We start from the raw sequence: 17,325 nt of genomic DNA on the forward strand, positions 1-17,325 counted from the left end.
TTAGTGCATTAACGGCTTAGAAATCTTACTGTCTCTACTATTGTAGCAGGATAGTCTCTAGATACATTAGTATAGAGAGCTTGTATTAGCAAGTGGATACAAGAGCCGAATAAAATTTGAAAATATATCTTTTTTTTTTCGTATTTTGTGTTTATATACACGGGCGAAAAAGAATTGCATGAATATACATCTTCCGCGGAACGGAGGTGCGGGACCGCCACTCGCCGCGCGCTCCCGCAGCTTGGCCGTGCGGGACCGCCGCTCGCCGTGCGCTCCCGCGTTGCCGTTGCGCGGGACCGTTTCGGTCGGCAGCAGCATGCATGCATCATTGCGTCATTGCTGCATCATTGCGTCATCATTGCGTCAGCTCGGCTGGATGCATGCACGGCTCCGCAGGGCAGGTATGCGGGACCGTTCGGTCCCGCAGTGCAGCCGCGCGGGACCGGCGCTCCTGGAGCATCAGCGGACAATTTTTTTTGTCCCCGGTGCGTGGGACCGCGTCGGTCGCGCGCCCCCGCCGCGCGGGACCGTGATGTCGCGCGCGGGTGCGACGGTTCCGCGCGGCCGTTCCGCGGGAGCGAGTGGCACCCTCTTGGTCCCGCACCTCCATTCTGCGGTAGAGGTATATTTTCGCAATTCTTTTTCATGCATGTGTATAAATGCAAAACGTTGAAAAAAAAGGTATATATTCAATTTTTATTCTACAAGAGCCACTATGCTATAAATGCAACGATAATTAGCAAGTGGAAGACAGTACGTATAAATTAAGGCGGCACGAGCGCAGCATGGGAATAGAATATTTAGGAAAAAGAAGAAGAATCATTACTCCTAGAAGATTGGGTAGAGTAGTGCGAGAAAAGGACAGCGCAATCAAAATGAAGAAACGATATCGATCAGAAATATAAAGAGCGGCAAGGACAGAGACAAGCTTAAGCTAGAATTAATTAGCTAGCTGAAGCTTAAGCTGCAGCTGTTTTTCTTCATGAATTTATGTACAGAGCAGCCGGCGGTAACACGGCGGCAGCTGCTGCTGCTGCTTCTCCTCCTCCTCCTCCTCCTCACCTCCTCTCCTCTCTGCAGCCGCGTGTCCGCGAGTGCGGGTGCGAGAGCGAGAAGCAATGGCGGCGGCAGCAGCAGGAGAGTGGTGAGGCATCTCCCGGGGTTCGACGGGCCGCTCCCGTTCGAGCTGGAGACCGGGTACGTGGAGGTGGACCACATCGCCGGCGTCCGCCTCTTCTACTACTTCATCCGCTCGGAGCGCCGCCCCGCCGCCGACGACGACCCCCTCCTGCTCTGGCTCACCGGCGGCCCCGGCTGCTCCGCCTTCTCCGGCCTCGTCTACGAGGTCGGACCCCTCACCTTCGACCTCCACCATGGCCGCCATGGCGGACTGCCGAGACTGCTGTACAAGCCGGAGTCGTGGACGAAGCGAGCCAGCGTCATCTTCCTCGACTCCCCCGTCGGAACTGGCTTCTCCTACGCCGCCGACGCCGACACCGACGGCGCCGGATTCCGCACCGGCGACACCATTGCCGTCCGCCACATTCTCGTCTTCCTCCGCAAGTGGTTGCAGGAGGTGCACCCAGTGGCGAAGCCAGGATTTGGGTATAGGGGGTGCTGGCCAGGAGACGTAAGAACTCACCAGCGCCTCGGTAGATAATATAGGGTGGATCTTGGTGTATAAAATTGAACTTATTTTAGAATGGAGGATGTATGTCCGAATATATGTTAATATAGTATAAAAAGAACCATTTTTAAAGTCACTAAATAGCACCAACTTTACTCAATACAGAATGACACACGACATCATTTCTATTCATCCTTTTTAATTTTGGAGACTTGCAACCACATCGCTTAGTTACGTTAATAGACTTGCAACCACATCGTTTAATTACGTTAATTAACTCAGGTAATCACGTAAAGCTAAAACCTATTGGACAGCTAGGTAGGTATAGGCTCAACTTGCAACAAATTAATGAGCTAATTTTATGGATTAGATGGCTAATCATCCGGGGGTGGGGTTTGCAGCGCATGGGGATGGGGGGTGCCAGGCCCACCCCGGCACCCCCTGTGGCTTCGCCACTGGGTGCACCCGGATCTCCTCTCCAATCCTCTCTACATCGCCGGCGACTCCTACTCTGGGATGATTGTGCCGGCCGTTGCCTTGGGGATCGCCACTTCTTCACCTGAACCACATCAACCATCTCTCAATCTAAAGGTATATTCACTTCGCGCCACGTTCCTCCATCCTTCCATCCATCTGCTACAATACAGCTACTCCCTCTGTTTTATATTACTCCCTGGGTCCCAAAATATAAGCATTTTTAGGCTCTGATACGGTCTCCGAGATGTTACTTTAATCAATAATCTATTATTTCCTCCGTTTCACAATGTAAGTCATTCTTGTATTTTCCACGTTCATAATGATGTTAATGAATCTATATAGATATATATATGTCTAGATTCATTAACATCAATATGAATATGAGAAATGCTAGAATGACTTACAGTGGCGAAGCCACAGGGGGTGCCGGGGTGGGCCTGGCACCCCCCATCCCCATGCACTGCAAACCCCACCCCCGGATGATTAGCCATCTAATCCATAAAATTAGCTCATTAATTTGTTGCAAGTTGAGCCTATACCTACCTAGCTGTCCAATAGGTTTTAGCTTTACGTGATTACCTGAGTTAATTAACGTAATTAAACGATGTGGTTGCAAGTCTATTAACGTAACTAAGCGATGTGGTTGCAAGTCTCCAAAATTAAAAAGGATGAATAGAAATGATGTCGTGTGTCATTCTGTATTGAGTAAAGTTGGTGCTATTTAGTGACTTTAAAAATGGTTCTTTTTATACTATATTAACATATATTCGGACATACATCCTCCATTCTAAAATAAGTTCAATTTTATACACCAAGATCCACCCTATATTATCTACCGAGGCGCTGGTGAGTTCTTACGTCTCCTGGCCAGCACCCCCTATACCCAAATCCTGGCTTCACCACTGATGACTTACATTATGAAACGGATGGAGTATATTATTAAAGGAATAGAAAAGGGAGCCTCCACGTTCGCTCTCATGGCCTGGAAATTCTCACATTAATCGAAGAAAAAGAAAAAACAGAGTCCATATAGAAATATAATTTAGAAATAGCTAAAAATCGGAATTAAAAAATAAGGAATATTAGAAGAGGAGACTAGAGTCCATATAGAAATACAATTTAGAAATAATTCAAATTCGAAATTAAAAAAATAAGGAATCTTAGAAAAGGAGAACAGAGTCCATATTAGAAATACAATTAGGAAATAGATGAAATTCGGAATTAAAAATAAGGAATATTAGAAGTAGAGTATAGAGTCCATATAGAAATACAATTAGGAAGTAACTGAAATTCTGAATTAAAAATAAGGAATATTAGAAGTAGAGTATAGGGTCCATATAGAAATACAATTAGGAAATAATAGAAATTTGAAATTAAAAATAAGGAATATTAGAAGTAGAGAATAGAGTCCATATAGAAATACAATTAAGAAAAAAAATAAAAATTCGGAATTAAAAAAAAGAAATATTAGAAGTTGAGTATAGAGTCCATATAGGAATTTAAAACTAACTAAAATTTGGAATAAACATAATAAAATTAAAAGTAGAGTTTAGAGTCCGTATAAAAATACAATTTACAAATAACTAAAATTTGAAATTAAAAAAAACATGGCAAGAAGAGTTTAAAGTCAATATAGGATACAATTTAGAAGTAACTGAAATTCGAAATTAAAAATTAAAGAATATTGAAAGATGAGTTTAGAGTCCATATAGAAATACAATTAGAAATAATAAAAATTCAAAAATAAAAATAAATAATATTGGAAGAAGAGTATAGAGTCTATATAGAAATACAATCTAAAGAAAATTCAGAATTAAAAAAAAGAAATATTATAAGACGAGTCTAGAGTCTATATAGGAATATATATAATTTACAAATAACTAAATTTTGATATTAAAAATAATTAATAACTAACACGTATATAAAATATAATATGAATATTACACATTAGTAGTTTTGTAAAGTTATTGCAAAATTTAAAATTATGTTGTCATTTTAATATATTTGAATAATATAATGAGAAAACATATATACAATTATATGAGAGAAAATATAATGATGCTAGCCGTGCAATCTGCGTGGGCCACCATGCTATGCTAGTATCTATAAAAGAGTAAGATGTTTTAAATAATAAGAGTTACATATTATGTTAGTTTGTTTAATGACAAATCTAGTAATATCAATTTTACATGATTGATCTTTTTTATTTTTTTTCTATTAATAGTCAAAGTTAAAAATGTTTGACTTGTTACTATACTAAAAATGCTTATATTTTGGGACGGAAGGAGTATAAGTTAAATTTATTTAAATTTGACCGAGTTTATAAAGAAAAATATACTAATAATTTTAATATAAAAATATATTATCAAAATATATTAAATATTAAATTTAATGAAACTAATTTAACGTTACAAATGTTACTTTTTTTTATATAAATTCGGTCATACCTAATGAATTTTGACCAATAAAAATTCAAACGACTATAATATAAAACGACTATAAGTTTTAACTCTAATTTCGTCTACTCCCTCCGTCCTGAAATATAAGAGATTTTGGTTGGATATAATACATCTAAGACTACGAATCTGGATAAAGAGCTATCCGGATTTGTGGTACTAGGATAGGACAATGTGTTCTATTCAACTAAAATCTTTTAAATTTTCATCAGGAGGGAGTAGGAGTACATAATAACTGCACTGCACACTAATATCCATCTGCCTACCTGCCAAATCGTCATGTATCAGGGCTACCTTTTGGGCAATCCAGTCACTGATCCCAACTTCGACACTCCATCCAAAATTCCATTTACTCATGGGATGGGTCTCATATCTGACGAACTGTACGAGGTAAACATACAGTATGAGTATGAAAAACGTCTCTATCCTGCTTCGTGAAGGAATTATTAGCATCTTATATATATAATTATGATTTTTCAGGCATACAAGAAGAGCTGCAGCGTCAGGGACAACACCCAGCAGCAAAGCGTTCAGTGCACTAATACTCTTGATGCCATAGATGAGGCACGCATTATTATAACTTACTCCTTGCCTTTGTCTCAAAACAAATTAATATAGGATTGGATGAGATATTTCTTAGTATAACGAATCTGGATTGGAGTCTGTTCGGATTCATTGTACTAGCTAAGAAACACCGCATCTAATTCTAGGAAAGTATTTTGTTCTTCAGTTCAGTGATTCTGCTATTGACTAATCAATTGGTAATTAATTGTGAAGTGTGTCAAGGACATATACCAAAATCACATTCTGGAGCCTTACTGCACGTTGGCAAGCCCTCATAATCCGCGCATCGATAAGCCATTTACTTCAGGAGGACGGCAGATGCTCCAACTCCAAGAGGACCAAGACCTTCACTTGTCTGAGATTTCTTCAGAATGCAGAGTTAGTGTACCTTCATTAATTAATTTGTTGATTAATACTAATTTTCCTTTTCTTCTTCTACTACTCCAGTATATATATATCATCATTTATATCTTACATGCCTGCCATTTGGCATTTCTTCTTATCAGACAGCAAGATATACCATGTCCAGAATATGGGCAAACAATGACACAGTAAGAGAGGCACTTGGAATACACCAGGTACATAAATACACCTGTCTGTTCATCATTGAATAATTGAACAGTAATCTGCAGGTTCGATCATCTCTGGGTCCAAATTAAACAAGACAATGCAATGTAATTAATTTATCCTATCCACGGTATTCTGCAATAATGCAGGGAACAGTTCCTTCGTGGCAAAGATGCAACTTTGACATTCCGTACACTCGCGACATCAAAAGTTCAATAAGATACCATCTGGATTTGACAGCTAGAGGCTACAGAAGCCTAATTTACAGTGGTGATCATGACATGGCTATCCCTTTCATCGGCACGCAAGCCTGGATTAAGTCTCTGAATTTCTCTGTTGTGGATAAGTGGAGACCATGGTTTGTGGATGGACAAGTTGGAGGGTGAGGACTCACACTATTCATTGGTATCATCCTATTAATTGTTGAGTATTCGATGGATTAATTACTTGTGTGCGATATATCATATGTGTGTATTCGTCTGTCATATGTGCAGATATACAAGGTCATACTCTAATAACCTCACATTCGCAACTGTCAAGGTATGGGCCGGCGTTCTAGCTTCCTTCTCAGGATTCATGTGCTGTACTACCACCGTTTCAGACTATAAGCCGTTTTAATTTTGATCAAAGTCAAACTATTCTAAGTTTGATTAAATTTGTAGACAAATTTAATAATATTCACAACACCAAATTGATTTTATTAAATCTATAATTGAATATATTTTTATAATACATTTGTCTTGTCTTCAATATATTACTACTTTTTTTCAACAAACTTGATCGAACTTAGAGCAGTTTGATTTCATCCAAAGTTAAAACGACTTATGATCCGAAACTGAGTGACTAACAAATTAAAATCTTGGGACTTGATAATGAAAAATAGTATTTTGGTGTTAATTTGCGTAGGGTGGTGGACATACAGCTCCAGAGTACATGCCAAAGCAATGCCTTACTATGCTTGCAAGGTGGGTGTCCAGAGATCCTCTTTGAAGATGGTGTACATGTAAGAGAACATCCTACCCATATACTACCTCCGTTTTTTAATAGATGACGCTATTGACTTTTTCTCACATGTTTGACCATTCGTCTTATTCAAAAAATTTATGTAATTATAATTTATTTTGTTATGAGTTGTTTTATCACTCATAGTACTTTAAGTGTGATTTATATCTTATACATTTGCATAAATTTTTTAAATAAGACGAATGGTCAAAGATGTGAGAAAAAGTTAACGACGTCATCTATTAAAAAACGGAGGGAGTATATCACAAGGTTTCTGCTGGATTCAAACAATATACATCACAAAAAATTTGCGATTTTGCTAAAATTGTGGTGACATATTTTTTTTATCCATCACAGTGGATTTTTTTCCCCAAGGGTTGCGGTGGAGACTCCTGCTCGCGTGTGCATTGCGTCTGGTTGAATACAGTGCAAAATATGAGGATTGAAAAGAGCGTATATATATACCTCATATATACGTGAGACTAAATAGACATGTATCGCTTTATTACGCCCTTAATAAAAAAAAGTTATACTGTAAGTATTGAAATTTACTATGCCCATGCAAATTGCGCAACTGGCGTTATTATGAAAGTTTTTAATATAATATCATGTATACTTTCACACTATTATGAAAGAAAAATATTGAAATGACAATATAATTCTGTATTTTCGCGTGCAGATGCTTACGTCGTTCGCACGGAAAATAAAAATTCAAAAAAAACCAAAAATTTCAAAAGTCGAAACCCTAACTAGGTCCCATACGTCGACGACGTCATCGCGGTAGTCTGCCGCTGCTTGTCATCATTGCCGTCACCCTCCCCGCACCTCCACTGCCCCTCCACCGCCAAATCCGCGTGGGGGAGCAGCACTACCACCGGAGGAGGAGTGCAGGGGAGGGCCCCACTGCTGCCACCGAATCCACGTGGGGGATGGTTGCCACCGCTAGATCCGCGCGGGGGAGGGCTACCGCCGTAGTTGATGCACGGTTCCTCCGAATGAGGAGAGGAGAGGATAAGGGAGGAGTGGGGAGAGAGTGAGGAGTGGAGGAAGGAACTAGATATTTTAAGGTGTTAAATATGTTTATTTTTGCATGTGGGTATGTTAAGATATTCGTCTGCGAAAATTGATTTTTGCATGTAGCCTCTTAAGAAGCCATATGCGAAAATGCAAATTGATTTTTCAGACGTGACCAGTTACAATTCACATGTAACCTATTGGGGCCCTCGTATATAGAAATCATTTCGTAGTAGTGCATCTTGCCTAGTCTTGAGAAATGAACTGCAAGTCAGACCGGCCCTTAATAAAAAATAGTTTGCGAATAAAACTTTTATATACGTGATCTTAGCGATCTAAATGCAAAGGCTGAAAAATAAACTTCGATGAAAAAAAACCTAAAATCGGCTTAAAATTTATGGTGAAAATTCAAAATTTAGCTGATAAGTATAAACATAAGAAAAAAAAAGATGAAACCACATCAGATTGTGAAGATTGCATGAGAATACTTGACCAGCTAACTAATACTGAGACTAATACTGAATTACTGATGAATCTAGGTCACTCACTAGTGGGCTTAACTGGATCAAGTTCCATCAGATTGAGTGGGCCAGCAGCCATTTCGGGTCCTCGTGATGCATGACTGCATGCTGGGCTTGGGCCTGCAATTACGGCCCAGCACTAATTCTATAATTGTTTCTTGAATCTCCCTGAACTAAACCATTGCTCTTCGATTTGAACACAAATTAAACGCACTCAATTAAACATCACAAGGAAACCTAACTAGCTGATGTAACCTACTCACCCGGATTCAAGTCTTAGACTATACGCGTGTGTGTCGTATTTACAGCTAATTATTCTTTCAATGATAAACGATGTATGTCGACAATGAGGTGCTCTTGGTAACTTTATCGATATCAAGATATGTCGGTTCAGTCTTCCGAGGATGCTTACAATGAGACACCTATGATGACTTCACCAATCTCAAGATATGTTTATAAGAGTAGGGTATGCGGATATACTGACCTAGTCATTCGGAAGTTTTTATAGGGGTAGGATGTGTGGGGGGCCAATAAGGTGTGTTTGTATATGTTTATAGGGATGAGCAACACCTGATGTTATGTTGTGTTTATAAAAAAAGGTGAACTATGTAATCGGACGATCGGCGATGACGTACGCATAGAAGAAGAACAAGTCGTCGGTGGAATTCATTGAAGGAAATTAAATAAGGAAGGTACGCAGGCGATGCATGGAGAGATCGAACAAAATTAAGGAACTGTTTGGAGGAGCTTTAGATTCTGAGAAGCAGCTATTTGGTAGCCAACTTCTGAGAATCTGGAAAAGCTCTGAAACCCAGCTTCTGGCTTCTTAGTTCATTTTTCAAAATATGTAACTACATATTCTCAAAAGCTGTGGACTATTTGGGGCTGCTAGACCCTTCTAGCAGAAGCAGCTTTTAGAAAAAGCTGCAGCTGGGACAAGCTCCTCCAAACAGGGCCTTAGCCTGCTCCACCTGAGCTCGGGTCCAGCTGGTCTAACCCCATGCCCAGAGCTATTGGGTTGCAACAGACCCGTCGATTGACGCCATCCATCACCGTCCTCCCCACCCCCCCACCACCCCCCCCCCCCCCAAAAAAAAAAAAGGAAAAAAAATTAACAACGGCTGCGGTTGAATGCAACGTGGCAACCCCAAGCCGTCACGTACTAAAGTCGCAACCTACAACCTACGCGTGGAAACCAAGCTTTCGATGGTGACAAAATTAGGCTGACAATATGTGTGTGAGCCGTCCATCGCGCGCGCTGTCATACAAAAGCCAAAATCGCTGATAGGTATATTAAGACTCCATGCATATATGGGTTACTTTCAAGTACATATATAATTTATGCACGTTGGGCAGAAGGACCGTTGGTGCAGTGGTTAAGTCATACTCGTGTACTCTCTCCGTCCCAAAATATAATAATAAAAATAAGACATTTTATATATGTCCAGATTCGTTATACCATGAAATATCTCGTTCAGTCCTAGTTACTATATTATGGGACGGAGGGAGTAGACGGATGCATAACTCCATGAACCTGTAGAGGCAGAGCTAAAATGAAAGAAAGATGTGTCACTCGATCACTTGTTTTAGTCTATTTTTGTTTGGATTAAGACGATACATGTATGAAAATAGATGAATTATACTTAATTAATTTCTTGATCGGCTTCTGGCCAGATCTCTCATGTGTGGCTCCGCCTCTATCAACCTGGGTTTAAATCGTAATGCTTGTATAAATATTAAGCACGTGTCGTTCTCTTTGAATCACTACGCTGGACCCTCTTACCATTGACGGGCCCATGTCATCACCTTTGATGGATTTAGCCCTCGTCAGAGATTAGTGGTCACTGATGACTGCACCTCACCTATGACGGGTGAAAAGCCGTCAGTGGTGATTAACACCTTTGACGGGCCGCATAGAAATAGCCCGTCACAGGTGAGAATCACTTGTAACGGGTGACTCTTTCCAGCCCATCAAAGGTGACATACACTCTGACAGGTCTAATTTATCACCCGTCACAGGTGTGAAAAATCATCCAAAAAAAATTCAAAACCCCTCAGCCCCCAGCTCACGACATGAAGCAAAAGATGCAAGATTCATCTCAAGATGCAAGACAACAACTTTGCATTTCTTTGGCAGATCTGATAACATCAGAGAAACAATATACATCACACATCTTGAGTAACAATATACATCACACTAGTAATGATCTGCATCTTAACAAACTAGACATCCACACAAACAACACAGAATATGGCCCAATCTAAAATTTGGCAATGAACATTTGCAAGATAAGAAAAATCAAGCACAACCTACAAGAGTCAGAAATGGCGGTGGCGCTCGTGGGTGAAGGAGACGGTGGAGGACGCCGGTGGTCGGGGGGAGAGGGCGTGGACACCGGCGGTTGGGGGATGGAGGCTGCGGTAGCCGGATCCACGTACCAGAACCCCGTGGAGGCCGGATCCAGCGGCGGCTGTTGGGTGGGCGTTGGAAGACGACGCGGGCGGATCCGAGGTTTGTGGGCGTAGAAGCTGGTGGCGCCGTCGATGGGGGCGGTCGCTCATCGTCTTCATTGCAGCCGCCGTCAGCATCGTCGTCGTCGTTGTCGCAGCTACCGCCGCCATGGCCGCTCGCTCCCACTCAACTAAGCCCGCCGCAGTCGCTCCCGAGGGAGGAGACGGGCAGATCTGCTGCCGCCCGAGCCGCCGCCGCCTCCCCTCCCGCCGGATCTGGCGGAGGGGAGGGCGCCACCGCTGCCACCGTCGGGCCGCCACCGCCTCCCCTCCCTCAGTCGGGCCTCCAGATCTGGCGGAGGGAAGGCGCTCCCACCATCCACGCCGTCCTCCGCCACCACGCCTCCCTTCCCGCGCCTCCCCTCTCGCCCCTGCCGGATCTGACGGGATGGCGCCGCCGCCCCTGCCAGGCCGGCGCCGGCGCAGCCGCTACACGCAGAGAAATGGAGAAAGGGAGAGAGAACTCGAGAGAAATGGAGAAAGAGAGAGAGGACAACCTTATCTCTTCTGAGTGTGGGCCCCGCCGGGAGAAGAAATATCTCCTCTGGCTCGGCTTGGGAAGGTAGGTGACGGCTTCGAGTATATATAGTGGGACAACTCACCTCAAACGGTTTAGGGTTTGAACCCATTTGAGGTGAGTAAACCTCACCTCTGACGGGCCATCCGGTTGCAACTCGTCACAGGTAATTAGTCACCTGTGACGGGCCGGAAGTAGAAACCATCAGAGGTGAGGATTAACTCCCCTTTGACGGGTTCCGTTTTCGACCCGTCACAGAGCTGAATAGCTCACCGATGACGGAATCTTTTAGAACCCGTCAAAGGTGACCATCATCACTGACTACCACTTATGCCCGTCACAGATATGTCGTCACAGGTGTGAGGATCTGGTGTAGTGAATATGTGTTTAAACATCACTGCAGAAAAAGAAAAATGCATGTTGTTGATTTCGGAGTGACGGTGCTGCTTCATTTTCCTCTCCATGAGAGCGATCGCCGTGCTCAAACTATAGCTAGAGCTAGCAGCCCTTTTATTTGTTTTGATTCAGGGTCTCTAATTAGTTCGCTCTTACACGTAAACTCCTCTTCCCCATAATACTCTGTTAATAATTATGCGACATATATATTTAGCATTTTTTTATAAAAGAAATGGTTAAAAAATATATGAGATTGCATATTATGAAACATGAACTCCCGCGATGATTTTTCTTTTAGTATTTCTCTACTCTATTTATTACTCTTGAGTCTTTTCGTCCTAAAATATAAGAAGTTTTGGTTGGATTAGATATATCATAGAATACGAATCTGTATATGTTGTATGTCTAAATTCATAGTGTTAGGATGTGTCTCGTTCAACCAAAACTTCTTATATTTTGTGTCAAAGGGAGTAAATTTTATTTCCCTGCATGGATTCATTCGACAAATAATCATCTTCACTTAATTTTATTTAATTTGGCTTGAAGAAGCGTGTGAGCCATGTATTTTTTATTTTATTTTATTGTAGTTTATGGAGACCAAATGCCTTCCACAACACCAAGTCCGAATGCATGAATGCATATGCTTGCGTATTAAAATTGTTGGCCTATACCCTTAAAAAAAGATTGTCATATGTATATTTATGCATGGTGTTGCCAATGATCGATAGGTGACCGTCTCGTTGAATTCTGACCATAACCATCTAAAATATATAGTTGTCAAAATTGAGATAGAAGAGGTTGCAACAAGCATATATCTCTATATGCTGACGCAATAAGATTGAATGCCATGCCCTGACTGTTGTTTTTTCCCTTTTAGTTGGCTAGATCTTAATTACATAACAGAAGTGGAGCAACACATATAAATATATGGTCTAGATCTGATATCTTGTTATACCATAAAAATAGTTGGCATGCATATTATAGATATTCCATGACATCTTGACTTTTAAACATTCATCATTTAACCATTCATCTTATTAAGAAAATATGATATTATTTATTAGTTTTATCACTAAAGATATTCTAAGTATGATTTATAGTTTTCATACGTACACAAATTTTTAAATAAGATAAATGGCCCCACTTATATAAAAAGATAAAAAGTAATGGCGTCCGACTTATAAAACAGGGACTATATACCAACGACTGAAATTTATTCATTTCTTTATTTTAAAACAGGGACTATGTCCAACTTATGTACAATACCGGTTTGTTCCGTCTTACGTAATGAAAATAGCATGTGTGCGGCTTCTTTTTTTCCTTACGTCATTGATCTGTTGGAGCTTGCACTTTTTGGCATTATTTATGCCATTTTGTAGTAGTAATGCACTGTAAAACAGTATTACTCCCCTGCTACTTTTGATAAAAAAAATATAGAAAACAAATTGTTGCGCACATAGAAAACATGATTCTTGTTTTCTCATGAAAGTTGCCCCCATCCCTTGTTCAGTTATTCGTTCATCGTTCTCTCGATGATACATGGGTCTAAGACTCACATGTGAGTGACTTATAATGGTTAAATAAGAGATGGCATGTTAAGGGGCAAATGAGAAATCAGTGTAGTGCTATATTGTTATTGGTCTAACTTACCATGTCAGACACACCACAATAATCTTCTCTTCCATTTAGTAAAAAAAAAATAAAGCAGCAAATTAAAAAAACAGTAAGTAATCATTGTCTGCTTAGCTATATTTGTTTTTTTTGCATGTGAGATATTTGTAGTGAAGTTTGTCTTATTAATTCTTCATGAGGTGCTTGCCACCATTGTTTTAGCTAGATAATGTTTTTTTCTTCTCTTTCTAAATTCTCTTAACTACTACTCACGTTTTAATAGCTACTCTTTCTACTTTCTTGTAAAGCAAATAAAACCATAACTATGAAAAAAAAAGATACTAGCCGCTAATTGATGCATGCGCAACGGTAATCCTTATCACTAGATAAACGCAAGGCTTGAGATAAGCTCTGCCCTGGCTTAATTAATCCATCCTATGATTGATCCATAAATTAATAATTTCTCTGTTCTTAAAAAAAATGTTCTCTCATGCAAATTTTGCACATTATGCAAGTAAACAACAAAAATGAAAAAATGTTTCTTCAAGGGCACAAATTAAATAAACTACATATAATTTACCAACACAAAATCAAAATTACCTCGATCTCAATTCTACCAATTTTGTTCTCTCTCGAAAATCAAATAAATGGAGACAAAATAAGAGAGAGGAAAATCAACAATGCTCGGAAAAAAAACAATAAAATGCAGCTAATTAAGCTCGCATGCAGGAGTCATCCATCCACAGTGACGCAAGAGGATGACGCGGCTCATCTCGGCCTCACGTCCCCATCACGGCACCAATCTCGAGGCGCCGCCCTGCGCCGCCCGCCACCTGGCAGAAGCTGCCGCCGCCGCCGTTGCAGCAGTAGCCGCTGACCACGACCCCGCCGCCGCCGCCGCTCGTAGTCGCGACGCTCTCCGCCGTCTCCGCCGGCGCAGCAGGCTCGGCGTCGGCGTCAGCGCCGTCGGGCGCTTCTTCTTCTTCTTCTTCTTCAACTCCGGCGAAGCGCAGCTGCAGGCGGCCGCCGGCGCGGGACGCGCGGAACACCTCCCGCCGCCGGTCGGGCCCTCGCGCCACCTCGGTCAGTATCAGCCGCCCGCCGCGGCGCTCCGCGCGCATGAACGGCCCCCCCTCCGCCGCCCGCGGCATCGCCGGCGGGAGCCGCCTCTGGTCCGTGCGCCTCCTCTTCTCCGGCGACGACGTCTGTGGCCCCTCCGCCTCCGCCGCCTGCTGCTCGTGGTGGTCGACGACGACGTCGTCGTCACAGCCGCCGACGTCGCCGCTCTCGGAGCCCAAGCTCTCGGTGCACGACCACGCCGCCGCTCGCCGGAGCATGGCGACCTCTCTCTCTCCGTCTCTCGCCGGAGTGGATGCAGGCGGAGAGCGCTATATACGGAGGGAGGAGGCGAGTGGCACGAAAGCGTAATTCCGTTGCTCCCACACTATTCCAAGGCTGATCCCCCAACTGACGTGTGGGCCCCATCCACCCCGCGGGACCACCTGTCAGCAACCGAATCCGTCGCCCACGCCGCGTGAGCCTGCCATTTCGGGGAGGAGGACGTGTCACTGCCGATCGGGCCCCACCGTGGGGGCGACGGGCCCATACGTCAGTGAGAGCGGGAGCGTATGGGGGGTTCCAAGTTGGCGGGAGGATGAATCGGACGTGGATGCCACCCACGACGCTATCCGGAGAGTCACCGACGTGTGGGGTCCGTGGGCGGGTGGGGCCCGGTGGTCGGTGACGTGGGTGGGGGGTGTAGGGGCGCGTGAGCGGGGTGAGACGTGTGAGCTGGAGTGCAATGCAACGAAGAGCTCCCCCGGGGGCACGGGTTTCAAGGCGGCCGGCCTTGGATGCTGGTGCCTTGGAGGAGAAAGTAAATGGGCACCAACAAAGGGACGATGGATTCTTGCGTACAAGTGGCAAGTAGGCAGCGTGATCGAGCTTAATTCGAAATCCCTAACTAGGTAGTACTAGTAAATTAGTTCCAGGTAGCTGAGATCACTTGTTACACCCTCCATTCCAGTTTAATCTATCACCTAAGCATGTGATTCGTTTTGGGACTAATGGGATGGAACCATCCCTGATTTTTAGATTGAGATGATTCCACTCACATGTTTGATTTGTAGGATGGGACGATTTTAATTTTTTGTTTGGTTGAAGGGATGAGGGAGAGATGGGATAGAGATGGGATAGACGCTGTTTGTAACCACCGTCAACGATCAGGCCGGCGTGCGGGCGAGCAAGCTGTCGGCGAGCAAGAGGAAGAGATCGTCTCCAGCGGGCGTGCAGACGAGCAAGCCGGCGGCGAGCAAGAGCAAGAGGAAGAGAACCATGGCTTGCTCACCTCCCACATGACCATGGCACGCCGCCGCCCCTCGACCTTCGCGAGCTCCTCTTCGCACACCGCCGCCGCTCCTCCTCCGTCACCAGATCCGTAGTCCTCCCTATCGCTGGATCCACCGCTGCAGTCCTCCTCATCGCTAGATCCGCCACCACCGTCCTCCCCACCACTGGATTTGCCATCGCCGAGTCCCCCACCATCGTCGTCGCCGTTGCTGAGCCCGCCGCTGTCGCCGTCGCCCGAGTCGTCTGCCGCTGCTCCCAAGGGCGAGTAGGGCGAGCACGCTGGAGCTCCGGAGCTCGAGTAGGCGAGCGCGCGAGCAAGGCGTCGTCACGCCGTTCGCTCGTCCTGAGATCAGTTAGTCCCGAATCTGAGAGGAATATTCCTCTTCAGGGACCAACCCATCCCTCTCATCTCTTAACCAAACACCCCTAAAAGCGGGTTCGTCCCATCCCATCCTTACCACCAAACACTACCTAAGTAAAAAGTCCAGAGACCAAGAGTAAGAAAATCTTTGTTATTCTAAAATTAATTATCATAAGGTGCTACGTCGCTTCGTACCTCGTGGACTGCATCAAGTTTTAAATATTGTTTTTTTACAAATAAATGAAGAGATGCTCATTAAAGGATGATATTTTGGAAATACCTAATTAGGTAATGATCAAATTGGGATATAGAGAGTAGTACACTTCATAGAAAAGAAACCATGGATGCAAATTAAATCGATAATTAGGGATGCCCTATTCTTTTTTTTTAGCGATTACTGCCATTGGTTTTTTTTTGCTCCATATGCTTCTTAAAAATATTTTTTAAAAAATAAATCTTGTTAATAATCCATTTTAATGATCTAATAATATAATCTCCGTTTCAAATAGGGCATAAAACTTCACCCAGCAATTATAAATCAAATATAATTTTACCAGGTCATATAACTCCTATGGCAAAATTCTAGCTACTACAGAATTAGATCTACATTTCCACTAAAACAATACAATTAAAGGTAGTGTTTATATATGATCGTTAAATCACTAGCAAGCAAATTCAATGTCCATATGGTAGTACAATATAGATGAGACCATGTGGATATCTTTGTGCTTCATTCTGCCCCTGTTGCATACTGTCCACTGCGACGAAACCATACACATTTCCTCGTTAAAACTCTGTAAAAACAACAACAGATAAGTCCCAAAGCCACACAGATACGATACGATCGATAGCATGTGTTTGCAGCTCCAGAAAGGGCAAAGATATCTGCCACACGACCATATCACACCACACCCGATCTCGTCCTTTGCCCTTTGGCCGTGCATAAGTTGTGCATTTCATCGATTTAATTTGCAATAAGTTCCCGACGATCGAGAGGGACAGGTCTTGTATATATGTGCATGTGTGTTGCACCTAACGCGATGATACGTTCTTCTCTTATCTTCTGGGCGAGCTAGTGGGGATGACCACATCCCAATGTACTGTGCGTTTGTACTATTGTGTGTAGATACTGCCATGGCTAGGGTTCTATAGCTACGAGCTAACTTAGCATATTTTGCTTACATCTCCCATCGCAGCTTGTACAGGAGATGAGATTTTTAGATCTGTACCCAATTTTGGAATGTGAGAGAGCCACGAGCGGTACCACACGCCAGTTTATGTAATTCCTCCGTTCCGTTTCATATGATAACACTTTCGACTTTCTAGTATTACCCCCGCCCCCCCCCCCCACA

At 43.1% G+C, this 17,325-nt stretch overlaps 2 protein-coding genes across 2 annotated transcripts; one reads left to right on the forward strand and one right to left on the reverse strand.

Annotated features, from left to right (window-relative positions):
• The first annotated feature begins 827 nt into the window (after positions 1-827).
• Positions 828-6,694, forward strand: LOC107275596 (serine carboxypeptidase-like 2). Its single transcript, XM_015760506.3, has 9 exons — positions 828-1,575; positions 2,089-2,218; positions 4,849-4,950; positions 5,041-5,124; positions 5,338-5,502; positions 5,631-5,702; positions 5,841-6,073; positions 6,186-6,231; positions 6,598-6,694. Exons 1-9 carry the CDS (start codon positions 983-985, stop codon positions 6,679-6,681), a joined length of 1,509 nt encoding a protein of 502 aa, XP_015615992.1. The 5' UTR covers positions 828-982; the 3' UTR covers positions 6,682-6,694.
• Positions 6,695-14,042: 7,348 nt separating this feature from the next.
• Positions 14,043-14,600, reverse strand: LOC136354227 (protein SUGARY ENHANCER 1-like). The gene has a single exon (XM_066305917.1). The coding sequence runs from the start codon at positions 14,598-14,600 to the stop codon at positions 14,043-14,045; it is 558 nt and encodes a 185-aa protein (XP_066162014.1).
• Positions 14,601-17,325: the final 2,725 nt, after the last annotated feature.

Source organism: Oryza sativa, chromosome 11 (assembly GCF_034140825.1).
Source record: "Oryza sativa Japonica Group chromosome 11, ASM3414082v1".
Lineage (NCBI taxonomy): Eukaryota > Viridiplantae > Streptophyta > Magnoliopsida > Poales > Poaceae > Oryza > Oryza sativa.